At 52.3% G+C, this 22,408-nt stretch overlaps 1 protein-coding gene across 1 annotated transcript; it reads right to left on the reverse strand.

The window, feature by feature from the left end:
- Positions 1-699: 699 nt before the first annotated feature.
- On the reverse strand, positions 700-11,924 carry FNDC4 (fibronectin type III domain containing 4). Its single transcript, XM_059843267.1, has 6 exons — positions 11,764-11,924; positions 5,900-6,015; positions 5,195-5,399; positions 4,259-4,348; positions 2,898-3,031; positions 700-1,958 (listed from the first exon to the last, which is right to left on the reverse strand). Exons 1-6 carry the CDS (start codon positions 11,834-11,836, stop codon positions 1,926-1,928), a joined length of 651 nt encoding a protein of 216 aa, XP_059699250.1. The 5' UTR covers positions 11,837-11,924; the 3' UTR covers positions 700-1,925.
- Positions 11,925-22,408: the final 10,484 nt, after the last annotated feature.

Here is a 22,408-nt window from a genome sequence, read left to right on the forward strand (position 1 = left end):
TACCCTAGTTCCTCACCTCTGCTACACAGTCTGATCCTTTGTAATTCTTTGTGTGTGCCTCTTGCCTGGCTAAAAAAATCTCATGCTAGCAGGCATGTCTGCTATGACTTTCCAAGACAGAACTTCTAAACATTTTCCAGGGCACTAGAACATTCTTAAAACTCTTGTATTTCTCTGACATCCCTAGTTTTTCTAATGTATCTCCTTAAAAAGAGCTAGCAGGCAAAACAAGGTGTTTGTGTCTCTGGAGCTGTGGCCATGCTCCCTGCAGCTCAGGTCACAGCCCAGCAGCAGCTGCATCCCACTGCCATGGTGCTGTTGCTCCTCAGGTACCCCTCTCCTCACCCAAGCAGGGAGCAGCCCTGGCCCCTCTGGCCAGCAGCCTTTCAGGGTCAGACCCTGCCCCCTTCTCGGCCCTGCTGCTGGGATGTGTCTGCTCTTTGCAGAGAAGCAGCCACGATGTCACCCTCAGTGGGACAGCCTGCAGCTGCTCCAGCAGTACCACAGGGCCCAGCCTGCAGCAGCAGCAGCAGCAGCAGCTCTCCCTTGAGGGCCAGGGGGGTGCGAGGTGACCATGGAGGACCTCCAGCTCTTGCACGGCATGCAGGAACAGATTTCCTATGGGCCAGGACATGTGCATTCAAGAACTTGTACAGGTATGCATGCATGGACACACACAGAGACCTGAAGCTCTGATGCTGCCTTTGAGCCAGGATGCTTTTATTGAAAAGACCCTGCCACAGGAGTTGCTTATCCTGTCCCTTCCCCACCTAGTCCTGCAGCAGGAGCTGAGCAGCACCTGGAAGGAAAAGTCCTGAAAGTGCTTTTACTGGGAGATTTATTCCTGGAAGACACTGGATCCTGTGATGCTTGAGTCCAGGGCTGCAGAGCCTGTCTGTGGTGGGCTGCAGAGCAGAGCATGGAGGGAGAGCAGCAGCCAGGGCAGCAGGAAGCCTCCTTGTTTCACCCCATTCCCTCCAACTGAGACCTTGCAGGCCCTCACCACTTTGTCTCCTCCAGGCAGCACAGGCACCATGCTGCTCAGAAAGTTCTTGGCAGCTCCCCTCAAGCAGCCTGAATGTGCCAGCACCGAGCCCTTCTGGGGACAGCGCAGCTACAGCCATGCCCTGACAGTGCCTGCTCCCCCAGCCCTGCGGGGCTTCCACCAGTACTCCATGACCCGCTGCAGGCTCTGCAGGCTGGCCAGGCACTGTGACAGCACTAGCCCCTCATCGTCCCTCGTGTCTTCGTCCTCTGCAGTAGACAGAATTTGAAGGCCCTGCACAGCCATGCCAGGGTACAGTGGAACCCTGTTCTCCAGCAGCAATCCACTCATCCCCGGTGCTGGCTGGGCCCGGCCCCACAGACAAACCCTCCTACAGGCCACAGCTCTCCCGGCCTTGCTGGGGCAGTGCCGGCACTACCCTGCTCCTGCAGTCCCGCGGCCCTGAGGGGAGCAGCTCCTGCTCTCTGCAAGCAGCCCCAAGGCCAGACGGCGAGCTGAGAGCAAGGTCTGCCCCTGATGCCGGGCAGGCATCCAGTGCCTCGGCTGCACCCCGGGCCGTGGCCAAGGCGGTGCACAGGGATACGGCCGCCCCTCAGGCCCGTGCCTCAGCCCGTCGGCTCCCCTTGGCTCCCTCCCACCCTAGCCGCTGGTGTGGCCCCCCACCCATCCTCAAGGTCATGCTTCCCCCGGAGAGGAGGAGGGCCGGGTGGGATGGGCAGGGCCACACTCTGCATGCGTGGCTCGGGAGCCGGCTCCGTGCATATCCGCAGACAGGTGCCCTCAGGAAAGCGGGAGTTCTGGTACTGGATCGTCGCATGCTGAGTTCCAGGCGGCGCGCCTGGTGCTGCCTCTTCTTCCAAGGCCTGCTGTGGCTCTGGCAGGACACCCAAGATCCCAGACGGCAGAGCTGGTGTTGCACTTACACCTCAATGATATTGACCGAGGGAGATTTCTTCTATGAGAGAAAAATCTGCTTTAAGAGCCTGCTTTCCTGCACCCCTGGGATCACACCCAATGTCAGAGCCCCTCAGCCTGCAGCAGGCATCAAGACCAGCAGACCTCAGCAGAGCAGGGTCCATTTGGAGTAGGGATCCAAGAAAAGGGATCTCCTGCCAAGGGGTAATCAGCAAGCTGAAAACTGTGGAGGAGGGGAACTGGGGACTTGAAGTCCAAACAGGAAGTTTCTGCTCCTGACATCTGCTGGAAACCAAGATGTGGAACCAGTGGGGCAGTCAGCCAACACAGTGAGGGGAGTTCCCACCCTTGACAGAGGCAGCAGATGAAACACAAGCAAAACCCTAACATTTGGTCCCATTAGAGCATTGGGGCTATAAATCACTGTCTTTGGCAGGTAACAAAAGGAGAAATGTCAGGTGCTGACGGAACAGTGAGACAAAGGTACTGCTCCCTCCCCATCCACAGCCTGGCACAGCTTTTGCATCAGGGTGAGGAAGGGGCTCTGGAATGACTTGTGTGATGATGACTCAGATCCAGCTGCAGTGAAGGCAGAAAGAGAGCAGTGACAGATCAGTGCAGGAACCATGAGAACAGCTGCCTAGCATGTCTATTTGTCCATCTGTGCAGAAGAGGTGCAGCCTTGAAAGGGCATAATGAAGGCTCTGTTACAGTCAGAGGTCAGGTACCACCCTGCAGTGCAAGAGCCAACCCAGCTGTTACACCTTGTCTCTTCCAGTGTTTCTCCTGCAATCACCCATGGGGTACACACACCGGCCCAGAGACCAGGGCTCACTGAACCCTAAAAGTCCTCAGTCTTTGTGGTGAGAGCGCAAGCAGGGGTGTTTCTGTTCCTGGAGAGAGCCAGACTCTGTGCAGGCTGCAAGCCCCCAGCAGACACCACGTGCCACCCCTGCTGCCAGCCCTCCCCACTCACCTTGCTCCTCAGCAGCCCTCCGCTCGGCCGCTCTGGCGTGCTGTGCTCTGAGGAGGGCTTTGTCTTCTCTTTGTTGTTGTTGGAGTCATTATCCTTGATGATATCGTATTGTCTGCAGAACAGGGCGATCACCGCTGCCCAAAGACACACTGCATGAAGGATTCCTTCACAGTGGCTGCCTGTCTGTCCTCCCCAAAGCATCCCAGCTGCAGGGCAGTTGTGCCCAGGGCTCCTTGGGGTGCTGCAAACCCACACCCCCACCTGCATCAGCCTGCACCACCCCAGGTACCTCTGCATATGTTGCCAGGCCAGTTTCCTTGGGCAGACGGGCACAAAAGTGGCTAAGGCCATTGGGCCACACATGAGGTGCTCAGCACTCGGCAAAGGAAGATGCTGAGGCACTCAAACAGGGAAGTGAGGTCAGTGGGCAGCTGTGTGGGTTTTGGAGAGCCTCGAGCAAGGCATTAAAGTTACTGAGCTGGTGCTTGTGACCCTCACAAAAGCCAGCCTTTGTCATTGCAGGGTTGTGGTGTCAGTCCCTCTGTAATGATTTCACAGCATGCATCCCGTGCAGCATGTCCCACACCTGGGAAACCTGGACACAGGAGTCTGGAGCAATGCACCCAGGGGTGACCATGCTGGACTCACTCAACTCCCAGTGTGTGTGATAACACACAGGCACACACAGACCAGGCCTGACTCCTCCCAGCTGGCATCCTCACACATCAGCCTGTGCCAGGTGCAAACTACCAGCAGTCATCTTGTATTTTTCTTCCAGTGCCCTAGGAAAGTGTCAAGGCCAGGAAATTTCTGCAGATGCCACTACAAAATCCACATTTACTGGGAAGGGAGCAGGGGATCAATGACTTCCCATTCACAGCAGCTGTATATGACTAGTCAGGAGCTGACTTACCTCCTAGGCTCCCATGCTCCCAGGGCAGCCTGCTGCCTGCACTGGCTTTCACTGTGCTATACAGGAGCAAACCACCCACTTTGCAGCTTTAGCAGACTGAGGCACAGCCTCTACCAGCTAGTGCAGTAGTGTTATCAGTCACGACATCTAAGGCCCAAGCAACTCAATGGTCACTGTCAGCTGGGATGCTCCCACCCTGTAATTCCAGGTCCCATTCTGTCTCCTGCTCTTCAACATACTGCTGAGCCATTAATTAATGCTGAGCAGTGGCTGTGTTTGCTTCTTTTACCCCACTGGCTCCAGCACCTACAGAGACTCAAGGGACTGATGAGGAAGGATGCCAGACCCTCAGCAATGTGCCTCTGCACTCTCTTGAGCCACATCCTCTTTGTGAACCATGGATTGTAACTTTGCCTCAGCCCACCAGAACACTGCCTGTGGCACTCACCTGCCCACATGAGCAGCACAGCCACAATGATAATAATCTCGCCTGTCTGCAGCTGCCGGTCTTTGTCCAGCCCTTCCATGGTGATGTCACCTGTAGAGAAGAGACCCCAAGCAGGGCTGGCAGCAGATATCCTCCCACTGTAGTGGGATTTGAGAAACCTCAAAGCAGAAAAGCCCACCTCCCCCAAACAAGGAAGGGTGTGGGATGACATCCTGTCAGGGGAGAAGACATGCATCCTGTGGCCTTCCTGTGTCAGACAATCCTTGCCACAAAGGTAGTCAGGGATTCCAAGGGCTTGTTTAGGTTCATGTAGGGACTGCACAATGCATGCCAGTAATCACTAAGGCCTCTGTCTACACAGCAACCAGGGCAGGTCAGGTCAGTTTAACAGAAGTTCTGAGGAAAGGCAGCCATCTGCTTGCCCTGCCATACTCAGGACCCCTGTCATGGTTACTGCTGGAGAAAGAATGCTGTACCCTCTATGGGTCATCATCTCTCTTGGATTCCTGATTCTTTCTCATGGACCAGCATGTAGGCAACCCCAAAGCAACACAGACATGACTAGTAAAGGAGACCACAGTGCTCTGTCATCTGTCCTTGGGCAGCCTGCAGACTGGGAGATCTGAGTGTCTGTTCAGTACTGGCTTCCTACAGGCAGCAGCTGGGCAGGCCCCAGCAGTTGTCCTGGCCAGTCTGCCTAGCTGAATAGGTGCCAAGACCTGAGATAGGAGGGCTGCAAACCATGGCTCGGGGACATTATTGTGGACACACAGTGGACACAACAGCAGCCTGTACAACCCTGCGTGTCCCCAGCAGCCTGCTGCTCAGTGCAGCACCTTCCTCACTGGTTGTGGAATCTCTGCCCATCTGCTGTACAGACCTCCAGGTGTGGCCCCACCAGCTGCCACCTGGTCAAGCTGGAAGGAGGTGCCTCACCTTGGTTGGAGCTGTTGGAAGGCAGACGGTCGGTCTCCTTCAGGGTGCGGAAGTGGACACGCTTGCTAGCCTGGCTCTCCCCATACAGGCCAATGCTCTGCACCTGGATGATGTAGTCAGCATCCTCTGCCAGGTCCCACAGCACACAGGCACGGTTGGTGGTGTTCACCTCCCGGATGAAGCGCTGCATCTGCCCATCCTGCCTCTGCCAGAGGGAAGAGCTGTCACCCTCGGGAGGCTGCTGCCAGCTGCACCAGGCACAGGCCCCCAGCTGCAGGGCTATGCCCTCACTCCTCCCTTCCCAGGCAACCATCCACCCCAGGGTGGGCCAGACTGGCCAGCACTGCCTATTCAGCATGCCTGCATGGCCTGAGAGCCAGGCACCTCCCTGGAGAAGCCACCATCACCCAGGGCTGCATAGGTGGAGCAAGGCAAGCAAAGAAGGGTTATGTCATGGCTGAAGCACCATCCTTACCTAGAGAAATCCCAGGGAAACTATTGGAGGGACTATACCCAATGCAGCCCACAGTCTTCTGCCCCCCACCAGGATGGATGGCTCACATGGGGCACCCTGGCAAGGGCTGCTCAGCAGCAGAGATGTCCTCAGGCAAATGCCAGAGGAGACCCAGAGTGCGGCAAAAGGACTGACATAGGAGCATGCTGGTAATCAGTGTCCCCAGTCCCCTGGGGACAGATGCTGGATACCTGCTGTAGGATGGCATAGCCGATGACCACATCTCCTTCTGGTACATCCCAGGAGACTGTGGCAGAGTTCGCCTTCAGCTGCGTCACAGTCACGTTGACAGGGGACGGTGGCCTGTCTGGGTGAGCCAGGCATGGACCGTGGTGAGGCACAGGAAAGAGGCAAAAGAAGATGTCTCAGAAGAGGCACTCAGCCCTGCACATCACCATGGGGCCTCTCCAACACCTGCCAATGGCAGCATGTTGGCTAGGGCTACAGGGAGCACCTTCCCTGGAGAACCCGGCCCCAGGAGATGAGTGGCACAGCAGATGGGGAAGCCTGAGCCCTGCCAGCAGCAGCACATGCACAGCACGGTGCTTCCTGGGCTGGCAGGCAGCTGCCCACTCTGCGCATGAGGAGTGTGCAGGTGCAGAGCTCTGGGGCTGTCCCATGGATGGGCATGCCACAAATGCCCGGCGCATCACCCAGAAATGCGTAGGAAGCAGCCTCGACACAGTGATGGTATATTGATTGTGACAGAAAAATGGGGCACCTTGGAATAGACACACTCTACACTCAGTCTGGGCATCTCCTCTGCCCAGAATTATTTTTTGCTCTAGGGCATGGGAGAAGGCCAATGCCAAAGGCAGAGCTGGCTGTCCCAGTAATGCCTGGAAAATAGATCTTCCCAACAACACTAAGAGTGAATATATAAGCAAATGTTTACTTGAAGGCTTTCAGGTACACAGTGTGGTGAAAATCGCATGTGGTATAGTAATCTACAATTTTTATAAGGTTAGTCAACTAGTATACTTATCATATACTGTCAAATTAAAAGCTTTGTTGGTTAGGTAGTAATTCCTGGGGTCCTGCCCCAGGAATTCTGGAAGCAGTCCAGAAATTTCTCTTGCCCCACTTTTGTTATGCCTGGTCCAGATTCCGGTTGGAAAACACAACGTTCTTGTAGCTGTCTCTCTTCTTGGAATAAGACTAAACAATATTTTTAAGAATGTATTTATAACGTTAGCTTATTGTTCTTAAATGCGCAGAAGAAAGATAGGAAAAGTACTAGAAGCTACAGCCATGCATTAACACTCTACATAGCCACAAATACATGAAAAATATAAAACCCCAATAATCTTAGGCATCACCAGCAGTGCAGTGCCATTGGCTGCAAAGCTGGCAGCAATGCTTGGCCATTGCTGTTCTATGGCAAGCTGACCTGACTGACCCATGGTCTGCACCATTGCCACTTTGAGATTTCACAGAACTGAGAGCACAACAGGATCCCACACAGTCCTGCACACAAAGCCAAGTTTTGTCTGGAAGTTAGACACAGGAGCACATGAAAGACACTGAAGCTGCTATTTGTGTGTTCCCACTCCCCACATACAAGTCAGTGCCCTTCTACAAGCTGCCTGCATTGCAGCTAGGGCTACAGGGTCAGTGCTGTGATTTATAAAGAAAAAGAGTTCCAGGGGGCACCTGAGAACAACAGAAAGGACAACTGTGACACCAGCAACAACCTCAGTTAGAGTGACTGCAAAAAAGGCAATTTTTGCATGCCAGCTGTTTAAGTGCATTCATTCACATCTGAATATACTCAGCTTTGGATCAAACCAGAGGAAGGCTTGGTTCCCACTCCGAGAAATTCAGGGTTGTGGTCTGCCAGGGGCAATTAAAACAGAGAGGAGAGCCCAGAAAACATGTTCTAAGAGAGACCCTGGGACTGAGTGTGTCTCCAGAAGTTTGACACACCACCAGAAGAGAGGGTTGCCAGAGACAAGGACACCCCAGTGTTCTGATTTTCTCCTTCAGAAAAAGAGTCTGGAAAACTGGAAAGGATTCAAAGATACACTCAAACATTCTTCATCCCACAAAGAGTGTGTCTGTGTAGAGTTTTGCCCGTGGGGATCTGCTTGTGAGAGGGAGGGAATCTTTAAGCCTTGTCTGCATGCACACCCTGCTTGCCTACGAGCCAAGAGCAGAACAGGCTGAACAAAGCTGCAGGCCCAGCCTTGTCCATTGCCCAGGTGTATGTACTCTGACAGCTCAGGAGCTGAGCTTCTTGTAGATTAAATTATAGAATCATTGTGGTTGGAAAAGACCTCCAAGATCATCAACTCATTCCTTTGACTGCATAACTCCTTGCCCACTAAACCATATTGCAAAGTATCATGTCCAGTCATTTCTTGAACACTTCCAGGGGTGATGAATCCACCACTGTCCTGGGCAGCCTGTCCAATGCTTAACCACTCTTTCAGTGAAGGAATTGTTCCCAATATCCAACCTGAACCTGCCCTGGCACAGCTTGAGGCCAATTCCCTTTGTTCCTGTTCTCTGGAAGCACAGCCTGACCCCCTCCGTGGCTCCACCATCCTGTCGAGGAGTTGCAGAGAGTGAAAAGGTCCCCCCTTAAGCCTCCTTTTGAGTTCCAGTTCCAAGCCTCCTTTGAGCCATCCAGTTTGAGTTCCCCCAGTTCCCTCAGCCACCCACAAGACTTGTGCTTCAGTCCCTTCCCCAGTTCTGTTCCCTTCCCTGGACACACTCCAGCCCCTCAATGTCTTTCTTGCTCGGAGTGGCCAGGATTTGAGGTGCCTCGGCAGTGTCCAGCACAGAGGGAAAATCACTGCCATGCTCCTGCTGCCACACTATTGCTGCCACAAGCCAGGATGCTCTTAGCTTTCTTGGCCAGATCATGTTTAACTGCTGTCAACCAGCACCCCCAGGTTCTTTCCCACTGGGCCATTTTTCTGTCATTGTGTGGTTTTTGGCCCCAGCCACAGCTCAGCCTACAGCTGCTCAGCCCACAGCCAAGCTCAGGCAGCACCTTGTCAGCCAGCAAACAACTGCCTCCTGCCTGGGCTGTCCCAGACACAGGCATTTCCAAGGGTGGCTCTGTGGGGGGGCTGCATGTTTCTGCTTCTCTTCAAGCATAACAACAGTTGTCCTAGGTTACCGCTAGTTAGGTTGCTAGCTAGGTTTGTGCTAGCAGACATAATGGGGTCAGAACAGCCCAAGAATCCAGTGATGGAGATTAGTCCGAGATCTGATTTGGTCTGCACCAGCCAGTATGTGCCCAAACCGCTCTTGGGCATGGCTTGGAAGCTAGGACAAGCCAGAAAACCATTCCTCACAAGTAGCACTGATGTGCCTCCTTCTTTGGAACTCGTGAGTTCAATACCACGGATATGACCAGACCCTGCCAGCTGGCCTCGGGACAAGAACAGGACATGGTGCTCCACAGGATACATCCACAGTAATGAATCAGGTGTTTTGTTTTTTTTACATCTAACAGAATTTCAAAAGCCCTGAATATGCGTGATGGGGCAGTTTGACTACCAACCTCTAAGTGTACGTGAGAAAATTAAAGATGGGGTCTGACATCTTTGTGACATGGAGTTTGTGGATGGAGTTTGTAGCAGCTGTCCAGCTCTGCTCAAGAATTTTCTAGGCTTCTGAGAGGCGCCCAGCCTGTTCCAGCTGAAGTTTTCAGGCTGGGGCTGCTGAGACACTGCCCTGGGACTGAGTCACTTGATGATTTGAGAACAAAGGCACTGCACCAATTCACAAGCCATGCTGCTGAGTCCACACAGGTCTGACAGGTGCTCCAGCTGTCTTTAGCCAGAGTTTGCACAGGCCCTGTGCAGGGACTGTCACTCACCAGCAGCAGAAGGGTGAGAGGACATGGGGGCACAGCCACCATGCATGTGGCTTGTCAGTGCACCACACCCCACACACCCTGAGCACACTTGGTGCACACTCAGGCCAGCAGCCCCGGGCCTGTGTGACAGGAGACCTGGTGTCCAAGCTACAGTTCTCCATTACAACAACCAGTGTGCCTTGATCAGTTTGATACTGAATGAACTGCAGAAAATACACTTCTGAGCACATGGGACTTGCACACCCGTCAGGAAGAGACAAGACAAGAAGCCTCAGAAGTCAAAACGTGGGAAGTTCACTCTAGATACACAGAGCAATGTCTAATCCAAATAACCTCTGCTCTGGAAAGAGGCTTGGAAAACTGAGGTTTTTCACCCTGGAGAGAATGCTCTGGTAAGATACTGGAGCACTTTCCAGTGCCTAAAGGGGCTCCAAGAAAACTAGAGAGTGACTTTGGACAAAGTGACAGGACAAGAAGGAGATGGCTTTTCGCTGACAGCAGCCAGGGTTAGATGGGATATTGGAAAGAAATTGTTCCCTGTGAGGGTGGTGAGGTCCTGGCACAGATTGTCCAGAGAAGCTGTGGCTGCCCCTGGATCCCTGAAAGTGCTCAAGGCCAGGTTGGATAGGGCTTGGAGCACCTTGGTGTAGTGGAAGGTGTCATTGCGCATACCAAGGGGGTGGAATAAGATGGGCTTTAAGGTCCCTTCCAAACCACACCATTCTGTGAAATTCAAGATGAGACCTCAAAGTTGTTACAAGACCTCCAAAGGACAAGGCTTTGTGTATAATCCCCACACTGCATCTAATATTGTTCAGCCTGTTCTGCAGCTGAGATCAGAGCAGTTTTGTGCCAAAGCTGTTGCCAAAAAGGTCTGTAAATGCAAGGGCTCCAAAAAGCATTGCTCTCTGAAGCCAACACATTCTGGCTATAAAGTCAAGATGCTGCTGGGCTCTCTGGGAAAAGTGTGCCACTGTTTAGCTCAATGCATTAACTGCTAATAATTCTACATCACGTATAAATGATCCAGCCTCACTTTTTATTAAAGCTGTATTACAAAAGGGGGACACCCACAGAAAGCACAGTCACTAACTTAAGGCCTGGCACAGGTTTTGTGCTGTCTGTACAGCAGCAAGCTCATTTTGGGCCTGATTAAGGGGTGGGAAGAGCTGGGCTGTGTACAGGAGCTAGCAGCACTTCAGCCTGTGGCTGGACACAGGGAGGGATGGCCAGTGGGCAGTTGAAGGGATGTCCAGAGGGCAGTGGGAGGGATGACTGGTAAGCAGTAGGAGGGATGGGTGGTGGCCAGTGGAAGGGATAGCTGGTGGGCAGCTGGACATGGGACCAGATATGCCATGCATCCCAGCTCCACGGGTCAGCAAAGGGGCCGGACAGATACCCTTCAGGAGGGATGCTGGCACATGTGGTGCTGCAGAGGGATGCGGGACTGGGCACGTATCCAGCGGTGCCCTCGCCATCCTGCTGTGATCCAGAGAGTGGGCCGCACCTGCCCCCCGACCCATGCCCTTGGGGCTGCTGCTCAAGGGCACCCAGATGTTTGCCCAACTTACTGCTGCAGTAGGGAGTAAGCACCAGACTGCACATCTAAAAATAAGTGGCCCCTTTTTAACACCCCTGACTGCATCTCTTCCTGAATCCGTCAGAACGTGTTTTGCAACACGGCATAATGTAGCACAACACGTCCCGTACTCGCAATTCGATTTGATATCTCAGTGACCTGTCGAGGGGCAAACAGACAGCAGGAGGCTGCTGACAGAGGGCCACCCCGGCGAGTCAAAGGACACAAGGACAGCGGTACCTCGGGGTGCGCTGAGCTCGATGTTCCAGCAAACACCGGCAGCAAGGGAGAGGATCCCGGTCACCTGGCCGGTTCCAGCCCGCCGCAGCCCTGAGTGTCCGTGCTCGGGGCAGGAGCTCCCTCGGGGCAGAGCGCCGGTTCCCACCCGCGGCGGGAGCCCCGGGGAGGGCAGCGCGGCAGCAGCCGTGCCCCGGGGAGGGGAAGAAGGCACAGGGGACTCGGAGGCCGCGGCGCCCCGGGGGTGTCCGAGGAGTCCTCGGGGATCGCGGCAAAGGCCACGCCGGGAATGCAGTGAGGCCGGCAGGGGTGTCTGGCAAGGACCGCAGCCCCCAGGGTGTCCGGCAGGGTGTCCCCGCCCGGCGGGACGCGCAGCCCCGCTGCCCTCCCGGCCGGGCCGCACTTACTGGCTCGCACGAAACACAGGTCGCAGCCGAAGAGCACCAGGACCGGGCTGATCATCGCCGAGACGCGGGCCATGGCGGCGGGGGCTGCGGCCCGGCCGGGCGCGGCCCTGGCACCGGCCCGGCTCCCTGCACCGCGGGACGGAGCGGGGCCGAGCCCCGGCCGCAGCGCGGGGGGGCGGAACGGCCGCCGGGCCCGGCCCGCCCCCGAGCGGCACCGCAGCGGCTCCGGCACCGCGGCGGCTCCGGCGCCGCCTCTCAGCCGTGCCCCGGAGCGGCCGGCACCGCCCCCAGCCCCCGAGCCGTACCCCGACACCGCCGGTACCGCCCCCACCCCGTTAGCCGAGCTCCGGAACCACCAGCGCAGCTCCCGGTATCGTTCCCCGGTAACTCCCAACGCCCCGTCGCAGGCTGCACCCCCGGCAGCCCCGAGCGTCCGCTCTCCCCGTGCTGCACCGCCAGCATCCCCAGTGCCAGCTCCTTCCCTGCTGTACCGTCGGTAACCCCGAGCACGGGAGGCTCCACACGCGGGCACATAACACACGTGTCCTGGCGTGGCGCAGCGAGCTGCACCGATGTCGCGACTGCTGGTCACCGACAGATGCCGACATTCGGGCTGGTGTCCCCGGCACACTCCCACAGCTCCTCTGCATCTGGGGGTGCTCTGACCTACCGGGGTGCTCCTCCACGTGTGCCTGAAGACACGGGTATGGGGGTCTGCCCCATCCCCAGGAAAGGCAGCACTGGCTGTGCCTAATGAAGCAGTAGAGAAATAAGGAAATGAACCCAAATCATCCTCCATTACCTTACAGCAGTAACCTACTACTTTCTGTGAGCAATGCAGACTAGAAGGAGGAGCCAAGCCAAGATGGAATCTATGGTTCCAAGGGCTGCTGAGGTGTCTCAGCCTAGCTGTGGTTTTGGGCAGGCTTGGGAACTGCTGAGGCTCCTCTCTGTCCAGCTGATGTCCTTGGCTGCAGCCTGCGTTGTCCTGCTGTGTAGCATAGCCGGACCCCAATGGCAGCTTAGACCATGCCCTGGATGAGATCAGCCCACAGCAGGAGCACATCAGTGCGGGCATGTGTGCAGACATGGGCACAGACATCCATTGTTCCATGCCCTAAGGCCCCTAAAAGTCTTTACCTGGTCACTTGAAAAGGCCTTTCCTAGTTGTAGGAGAATTGGTCTGTGCTCTGGGGAGAGCTGTGGAAGACCACGGTAGTGATGTTGCCATGTGAAGGATTTAATCTGCAGTGCCTGTGTGCAAAAGGCAAGTTCCAGCTAAGTGAAAACTGAAGCTTGTCAGAATTTACGCTAACTGTGGCTGCATGGCAGGTGAGGTGATCAAAATGGTCCCATCTGGGTTGTTAAATGCTGCTTTTCAGATGCTCTTGGCCGATCAGGACTGCCTCTTTCCTGTGCTGAGCTTCATTGCTGCTGCAGTCCACAGTGGTGAGGAGGAGGGAGAGCCTGATACTGCTTTCCCAGCAGAGTCCTGTTTCAAAGCTCCTTCTCCCTCTGTCTGCATTATGGGGAAGGAGCTTCAGGAAAGCCAAAGGTAGAGCTGGCAACTGTAAAACTGTGACTGCACGTGGTTTTACAGGAACAGTTTGCCAGTTCTGTCTTCTCTGCAAGGTCCCTTCTCACTTGGTTGCTGTGAGAAGCACTTGGTTATTGCAGAGCTAGCTCTGGCGTTAATGTTGACTGCTCCATAGCCTGTCTGCCACCAGGCAAGGATCCCTGGCTTGCCCAGCACTGCTCTGGGCTGTGCAGGAGTGCTCAGACACATTATTTGAAAAGCTCAGTGCTGTCAGTGTTAGGTATCAGTGAGCAATGCCTTTTTTTTTTTTTTAATAGAAACAGGTTGCCATTAACTCTTTGGGACAGTTTGTTTTGCATCCTTCCCTCAAACTACTTAAAAGTGGTTCAGGCTCTGTGTCCTTTCCCTGTGCTCCAGGGTGCAGCCCTATTGCTTGTGCAGGGTGAGAATTATGCTGTGATTGGGGAATTTTGTGTCTGATCACCCAAGGCATCACTGTTGGCTGGCTGGCATTCCCAGGCCTCACACACCTTCCAGATCAGTGCTGGACATGGGAAAGGACATGCTGTGCCACTTAGGACAATCCTTGGAATTCAGTGACTGTGCACAGGCTGCATGGTGTCCTTTGGGAGCAGGTGATGGTATTTGCATTTGTGGGTTCAGTCTATAAATAATAAATACTGAGAGTGCAAATTCTCCACACACATTTAATTATCATTTGAGTACTTGGGATTTTTGCCAGGCAAAATTCAATTTGCAATAACAAATCAGGAACTAATGCATCTAAATTGTATTATATGCCTTGCAGTGCCTTGTACTTAGAATTCAGTGGGGAAATCCAGCAGCAGCCTCGAGATCCCAGCCTCACCTCTACAGCCTGGCCTGCAGGCTCTGAAGGTCCAGCCTGCCTCTAGCAAACACGAGGTTCTGGGGGTGGTGCTGGCACCAGGAGAATGTCCAGCCCATGATGCAGGAGCCTCCTGTACCTGCACCACATCGCCCTGCTGTCGCCTTCCTCTGCCCACCAGAGGAATACACCAGCCAGGACTCCCAGCACATCAGGAATAGACATCTGCAGCTTGGAAAGGTTTGGATTGATTCTGCCTGTGCAGAATCTGCCCCATACTTCGTAGTGTATAAATGTTATTGATTAAATGAAACCCACAAGGGATGTGTGGGTTTTCTGTCCCTAATCTAAGCTTTAGTTAGCTGCTAACTGGTGTGAGATGAGCATTCACAGATTTAGGAAAGCACGACGTGACCTGCAGTAGCTGGGTCCTGATCTGGGGATCCTGGAGCTCTGTGACTGTTCCCCTCCTGGGACACAACACTCCTGCAATTCTTTCCCCCATATTCTGGCTGCTCTTCTTTCCTGCTCCACAGCCTCCCATGGCCAGTTGTGACCTAGCTGTGCCTATGGAAGCCGCTGGCAACTGGAGCTGGGACTCAGATGGCCTTGTCCTGCTGAGCATTGCCCCTCAAACAGTGGCTGCCTGGGCTAGAGGAGAGCTGGGCAGGGTGTGGATGCCAGACCTGCCCCTGCACCCCCAGACCCTGTCTCCCAACCAGCCCCATGCCTGCCCACCATGTCCTCTCTCCAGGGCTGCCTGGCTCCTGCTTCACGTTAGCTGTCTCCATGTTCACTGAAAGGAAATGTCCAAAGTTGCTGTGAGGGTTCATTCCCATCCACTTCATCATGTCTGTGTCCTGGCTGCTGTGTCCTCGATTTCTCTCCCATGGAAGTGGGAATGAACACACTGATTCCCTGTGAGGATAATAATAATAATGGAGAGCAAACCACAGATATTTTCTATAAGGCTGCTGCAGGGAAGTGCCCTATTGTCCTCAGCCAAGGAACAGGATCAGACCTGTCACCAGTCTGTGGATGTCAGCACTTCATCAACACTTAATGAACTTTATTAAATGTGGAAAGTCAATCTGCTAATCATTAATACGCACTAATCATTGATAACTCCTGATCCTCCTTTTTCTTTGGTTATATGTTCTGTGGTAGCATCTTTTTACCATCTGCTGCATAATTGGATTTGGGGAATTCACTACTGCCCAGGAACAGACATTTATACTTTCTGTTATCACAGGGTATTGTGAAGTCAAGAGTTTTGCTGTGTAATTATGTGCATTGTGAAAAGTAATTTATTCTGTTTCATTAAGACCAGATGCCCAATTACTTCTTCTGGTGCTTCCTAGCTTCTGTTGTAAGAAACAAGTAATAACAGTTTGCTGTCTATCTGCACTGCGCCATCTGCAGCACAGCAGACCCTGGTCATCTTTCACAACTGATAATTTCTTTTTTATCCTTTTAGTATGGGACAGCTAGACAGCATATGGTGTTTGAAATGCGGGTTTCCTGTGTGTCAATATGTTCATAATAGTGTTACCACTCAGCCCTTTCCCAGTTCATTTACAGCACGTGAAGCCACCAGAGCCAAGAGCCTGGTGCAGCTGAAAAGCCAAGTGATCTGACAGGTCTATCAAGAGCAAAATCCTTCAGCAGTGTCATGGTCAGTGAACACACAACTTATCAAAGTCGATGAGCAGCTCTATTAAAGCCCCCCCCAGGAAAGAAGTTTATTTGTTATAGCTCAGATAAAAGCACAGAGCACTGAACGTGAGGCGCTTAACCCTCTTCATCAAGAGAATGGTGCACTGGGCAAACACTGCAGCCCAAGGCAAAGGTGAGCTGCAGTGAGCAGCTGCCATGCAAAAGGGGGTGTTGTGGCCCTCTGCAATGGACTTACAGCCTGCAAGGACCCTGCTCTGGCTCTGTGCCCCATTCCCTGCCTGTTAGTACTGGGATCTCTTCTGGGTTCAGTGTCCAGTTAGGGGCTGGGGCTATAGGGAGGGAGAAAACCCGCCTGGCACTGCCTGGAAAGCTCACTGGGCTGACCCTGGCTGGATACCAGGTGCCCATCAAAGCCTCCCCACCACTCTCCCCCTCAGCTGGGCAGGGAAGAGAAAGTATAGTGATGCACTCATGGATTGGGATAAGGACAGGGAGAACTCACTCACCAGTTACTGTCATGGGCAAAACAGACTCAGTTTGGGGAGATTAATTTATTACCAATCAAGTCCAAGTAGGGCAATGAGAAATAAATCCAAATTGTAAAACCACATTCTCACCAACCCTCCTGTCTTCTCCAGCTTAGCTTCACTTCCCAGTTCTCTCCCTCCTCCCCCTCAGCAGTGCAGTGGGACAGGGAATGGGATCAATTCATCACAGCATGTCGTTGCCACTGCTTCCTTCTCAGGGGGAGGCTCCTCACACTCTTCCTCTGCTCTCACATGGGCTCCTCCATGGGCTGCAGGTGGGTCTCTGCTCCGGACTGGATCTTTTTGGGCTGTGGGTAGGTCCCTGCTACCCCTGGACCCCACAGGCTGCAGGGTAATCCCTGCTCCAGAGCTTGGGGCACCTCCTCTCATTCCTTATTCATGGCCTGGGGGACTGCAGTGCTGTTGCTCTCACATACCCTCACTACTCTCTCTGGCTGATGCTGTGCACAGTTTTTCCCTTCTTAAATCCCAGAGGCACTGTCACCATTGCTGATGGGCTCTGCCTTGGTCAACAGCAGCTCTGTCTTGGGGTCAGCTGGCTTTGGCTCTTCTCGACATGGGGGAAGCTTCTAGAAGCTTCTCACAGAAGCCATCCCAGTAACCCCCCCCCTACCAAAACCCTGCCATGCAAACCCAATACAATTCCCTTAAGAGGGAGTTTTGGGCAAAGCAGCTTATGGTGAAAGCCTAAATTAGCCTGAGTTGTTTAGCCTAGAAACTATGAAACTGAGGGGGATGTGCTGACAGCTTCTCTTTCAACGCCTGACAGCTGCCAAGCATCTCCGTGGCTGCTGCAGCCTGGCATGGCCTGCTCCATGTCAGGGGTGGGGCTTCGGTCCGCGCTGGCTTGGCCCACGTGGAGACCAGGGCTGATTGTCCTCTCGGGATGAGACTGCAGAATGTGGTTTTCGTTTCCAGCTGATCCTCCAACTCTTTCTTGCTGCCATTCTCCTGACACCCTCTCCCTGGCATTGCTTCTGACAGGGCCAAAGTAATTTGCCAGCTGCATCACTGGCACTGGGATCTGCTCCTTGTGTTTGCTTGTGCTGACTGTGCAACTGTTCCCGTAATTTGGGAGCAGAGATGAAGTTCTGGAGAGAGTGTGTGAGCCTGGCTGTGCCACCTGCTTGTGCTCAGTGCAGGGCTAAGCCCACCTGCCCCACAGTGCAGGGCTCCACCAGGCAGGGGCAGAGCCAAGGGGGCGTGGGAAGGAGGGGAACCCTGGGCGATGCCTGTACCTCGGTGGCACAGGACAGGGAGCTGTCAGGGACATGGGACACCGAGACAAGGTGTTGGAACTCAGGACATCCCTCTGGGAGTCTGGAGTTGCCGGGACCCTTGCCAGGGGGCTCGGAGACCCTGGCACACAGCCCAGAACACCAGTGGGTTCGATTACGAACCATGGAGCAAACTGCCACCTTTACATGAAGAGATAAAAGCCACGGTAGTGTAAATAGTGTAAGAATAAAATAATTACAGACTGTAAATGTAGGTTTTAGGATTTTCTGTATAGGGGTTTCTGGGGACAAGATGGAGGGATTTGGGCGTGTCTAGCCTTTATTCTTCTTCTCTACCTCCATCATGTCTGGTGATGTTGGCACTTTTAGATTGGTCTAGAGTAGAAACCCACTGTCTAATATAGATGATAGGTATTGGAAAATAACTGTAAATATTGTACACATAGTTTGTAGTATATAAAGATAACACCGCCCTGGGGGCAGGCAGAGTGCCTCTGACTGTCCTGCTGAACGGATCTCGGCTGGGCAGGGAGAAAATTTTATAGATAAGATGCAATAAATGACCTTGAGACCGAGAAATGAAGAGCTCTGACTCCTTCTTCAAGCGACGGGCTGGGAAAAGAAACTTTCGAACTTTTCTCGGGGTCACTCTGACCAGCTAGAGAGAGAGAGACCCCGACAACAAGGCACTGACACAGTGACACAGGGCACTGGGCAGCCCCTGTGATGGAGAGCCACTCATATGCACCTGGCATGGCAGGGCTGTGTGGCACAGAACCTCCCTGTCCTGCTCAGAGGCTGCTCTGGGGCAGTCCTTGCCTCAGTGGCTGGTGATGGGAGGTGGCCAGGGACAGGAGAGACTGGACTTCTTTTGGGTGGCATGGACCCAGCCACCCCACCTGGGTGCAGATCAGCCTCAGAGCTTTGAGCCAGCCACCGGTGCCAGGGATGTGACCTGTCCCTGCAGCAAGTGCGTGCAGGTGAGCAGCTGGAGCCAGTGCACTGGGGTGGAAGTGTCCTCCCTGCTTTGCCTGTGTTCTGCACAGCAGCAGCTCTGGGGCAGGGGCCAGGCCCAGGGTGGCTGGAGTCTGTCTTGAAAGATGGCATTTGGTGTAGCATGGCAAGATGTTTTGATGAGGAAAGAGTTCAGCAGTAAAAAGTTATGCAGTAATCCTGTAGGCTTTCAGGATGTCCCCATTTTGATCACCAATGCAAACCATCTTTGAGGGGCTGCAAGGACAATATATAGATGTTATTTGGGCCCTTTTCATTTTATAATACTGAATTTCATCTGCCATTTCATCTCCCAGCCACTCAGTATTCTAAGATGCTTTAGTCCTTTTTCATGGTTACCTTTTATTTTTTAGTGCTCCATGTAATCCTCAAACCTGACCTTAGACCCTGCCTGTTTACTTCCTGTGTCATGAGGGAAAGATTTTGAACAGTCCAGTGTTAATGTGGATCCCTGCAGGATTCCTCCAGTGTCCTTACTCCCCTAAAAATGTCAAATGTCTCATCCAAATGCTTCCTCTAGCCCTTAACTAGACAACCATCTTGTTTAATGCATGGCAATCTTGCTTTTTAAAGAGGTCCAGGGCCTTGTCAAATGTTTTTGGAAATTCCAGTTGCAGCTGCAGCAAAATCAGATTGAAGATATTTAGCTCTGAGCTTCCCAGCACAGGAAGGACCTGGAGCTGCTGGGGTGAGACCAGAGGAGGCCACAGAGCTGCTCCAGGGCTGGAGCCCCTCTGCTCTGGAGCCAGGCTGGGAGAGCTGGGGGGGCTCAGTCTGGGGAAAAGAAGGATCCAGGGAGAAGCTCAGAGCCCCTCCAGGGCCTACAGGAATGATGGGGATGGACTATTTTGTGGGGCCTGGTGCAATAGAACAAGGCACAATGGTTTAAACTGAAGGGGAGTCAATTTAAAGTAGATGTGAGGAAGTTTTTCACGAGTGTGGCCAGACACGCACGCAGGCTGCCCAGAGAGGTGGTGAGTGTCCCCATGTTCCAGTAAAACAGATGGGATCCAGTTTCTTCATGCAGAAAAAGCCCATTCTCTATTTACAAAGCTTATATTTATAGGAAATATTAGAAGGTACCATGTTAGACTTAATTGGCTAACAATATACTGATATTTAGTTTATTGGTTGGTAAATGACTGGGGTGTAGGTTTGTTATATCTCTCTATTTTTGGTTAGTTCACATATTTTGGTTTTTGATTTTTATGGGACAGATTTCTTCTTTATTACAGATGCAAACAGTTTTCTTACTAGAATAGTTTGTTGTGCTAACTGTTTTCATTCTTACGATTTTTTTATATGGGAAGTTACAAGCTAACTGCTAGCTCAGTTAGACTAGTAGGGCCTAAACTATATTTTATAAGGTGTTTTTTTAATACTATCTTTACCTGTATGCAGCATCCCATCCTTGGAAGCATTCAAGATCAGGCTGGATGGTGTTCTGAGCAACCTGATCTAGTAGAAGACAATCTTGCTCATGGCAGGGCCGTGGCCTGGTTGACATTTGAAGTTGACATTTAAACCTTCCAACCCAAAGTGTTCCATGATTCCATGTGTGGAAACGTCTTCTTTGAGGTTTACCTCTCTACCAAGTACCTAAATCAGACAAAGTCTGTCTTCCATTCGCATCCTTCCCCTGCATTAGAGCCCTCCTCCTTCCTGTGGCCCTCACTGCTGCACGGGCTGGTCTCTGGTTCCCGTGAGATAAAGGAGCTGCCCACAAAAATGGCACCAGGGATGCCACCTGTCCTGGCCACCACCCCCTGGCACCACGGGTGCCACCTGTCCTGGCCCAGGGCAGCTCTGCCTGCCTGGGCTGTGGCCAAGGGCAGGTGAGGGATCAGCCCATGCTGCAGGGGCACAGAGGGCCAGGAGCCTCCTTGGCCGTGGGGAAGAACTGGGAAAAAAGCTGACAGGACTGGCTGTGATTTTCCTAAGCTTTAATTTGGGTCTGGCACTCCAGGAATCACTGGGACCATGTCTCTGGTTCTGGTCATTCTATGGCCCAGTATCTGAATAATTACCAGGCTTTTGTTACCTGCTCTGAAGAAAGACAGAGGCTTGCTTCTGAAATGCAACTGCACTTTTTGAAAACAGAAGCTTCCGATTTAGAAGACCTTTGAGCATAACTCAGATGTGTTTTTGGACCCGATACAGCATGCATAAAAGAGGACACTGTGCTAATTAATGTCTCAGCAGAGCTGTCCAATATAGCCACTGCCCCTCCGATCTCACTCTCATTCCACTGTCTTTTAATGAGAAGACTGACCTACTTAATTTTGAAAGCAGCTGGCTTTCAAAGCCAAGCAACACTTGAAGAAATAATGTCATGCTTAGTGCTGGTTTCATTAGCAGCATCAGTCCCACAGCATCCCAGGATGACATTAACCCTCCACTTGCCAGGAAGGTCACCGAGCAAGCACCTAGGACCAGACTGCTCCAGAAGTTGGTCCCAGGCCATGGCTCTGCTCCCAAATACCTGCAGTGGCACAGGGAAACATTTGATTTATAGGTAATGTCACTCCAAGGAACGTGAAGCAGAGGAAGAGCTGGCCTGGCACAGGTGTGGTGTCCTTACCAATGGAGAAATGACAAACTACTGGGATGTACCCCAGCCTCACAGTGAGAGAGTTAAGTGCATGACTGCAATGATTTCATTCTCGCATGCCACACTCAGCACCAGACTGTTCCATACAGGCAGGAATGACAAACTGCACTGGCTATCTCTGTGTGAAGTGCACCCCGTGTCACAGTTTCCTCTCAACAGAACAGCACCATTTTTTTGAAACATTATTAAATGTCATTATTAAAAGAGCTTAAACCTTAAAGCTGCTGCATTGCATAACTTGCAGGAAGGATGGTAAGAGATCTCATGAAAATTACTGAATTATTAATGACGTTTAACAAATCTTGGGGAAATCCTTAAGGATTAAGAAAAATCAAAACAGAACAACTGAACAACTCCCAAACCAAAATATATTCTCTCTCCTCCTCCCAAAAAAAAACCCTTCAGGCCCCCCAAAGCAAAACTCAAGTGTGCCAGTGTTTAAAAAAAGACAAACTGTGTGATGAGTGTAAGTACATCTTAGTCTGTCGCCCAGACACACCAAAAACTGACATCAAAGGGCATCATAAGTAAGACCCAGCCAATGTGGTTTCACAGAGAAGTTTTCTGTAAATATTATTCTTCAATTAATTACAAGTCCATTTTGGTAAAAGTAGCTGTTGACATCATAAATTTCTCTAAGGCTTTGTTTTTGGCCCCACATGTTATACAAGCATCGGTGGAATACATTAAATGCTTGATATTAAGTAATTGTAAATAACGATTTGTCCTAGAGAATCCCATACTCTGCAGCTATTTGACATCTTTATCAAGAATGTTGATGAAATTATATAACAATTGCAAAGAGAAACTTCATATTAAACCCAAGCTTTCTGGAAAAGTTACTGTACAAAACATAATTACTAAGGTATCTGTTAGAGTAGTTCTGTGAAATACACCACAATGTTTCAGAATGTGTTCATCATGTGCTGTCTGGCCTTAAACCCTGTTGAGTTTCTAGAAACAAAAGAAATGAGTCCTCAGAGGCATTTGCAGAACAACTGAAAAATGTGCTTAAGAGGGTAAAAGTGAACATTAGCAGTGTAGTGAGGGAGTTGAGGACAAAAAGAAATAGGTGAGAGCAGAGCAAGGTCATCCTTGTATCTTACATAAACCAGACTGTTACAGAACACTGCAGCTGGTTCCTGGTTCATCCCTCTGGACTTAAAAAGTGAA

Source organism: Haemorhous mexicanus, chromosome 3, assembly GCF_027477595.1.
Source record: "Haemorhous mexicanus isolate bHaeMex1 chromosome 3, bHaeMex1.pri, whole genome shotgun sequence".
Classification (NCBI taxonomy): Eukaryota; Metazoa; Chordata; class Aves; order Passeriformes; family Fringillidae; genus Haemorhous; species Haemorhous mexicanus.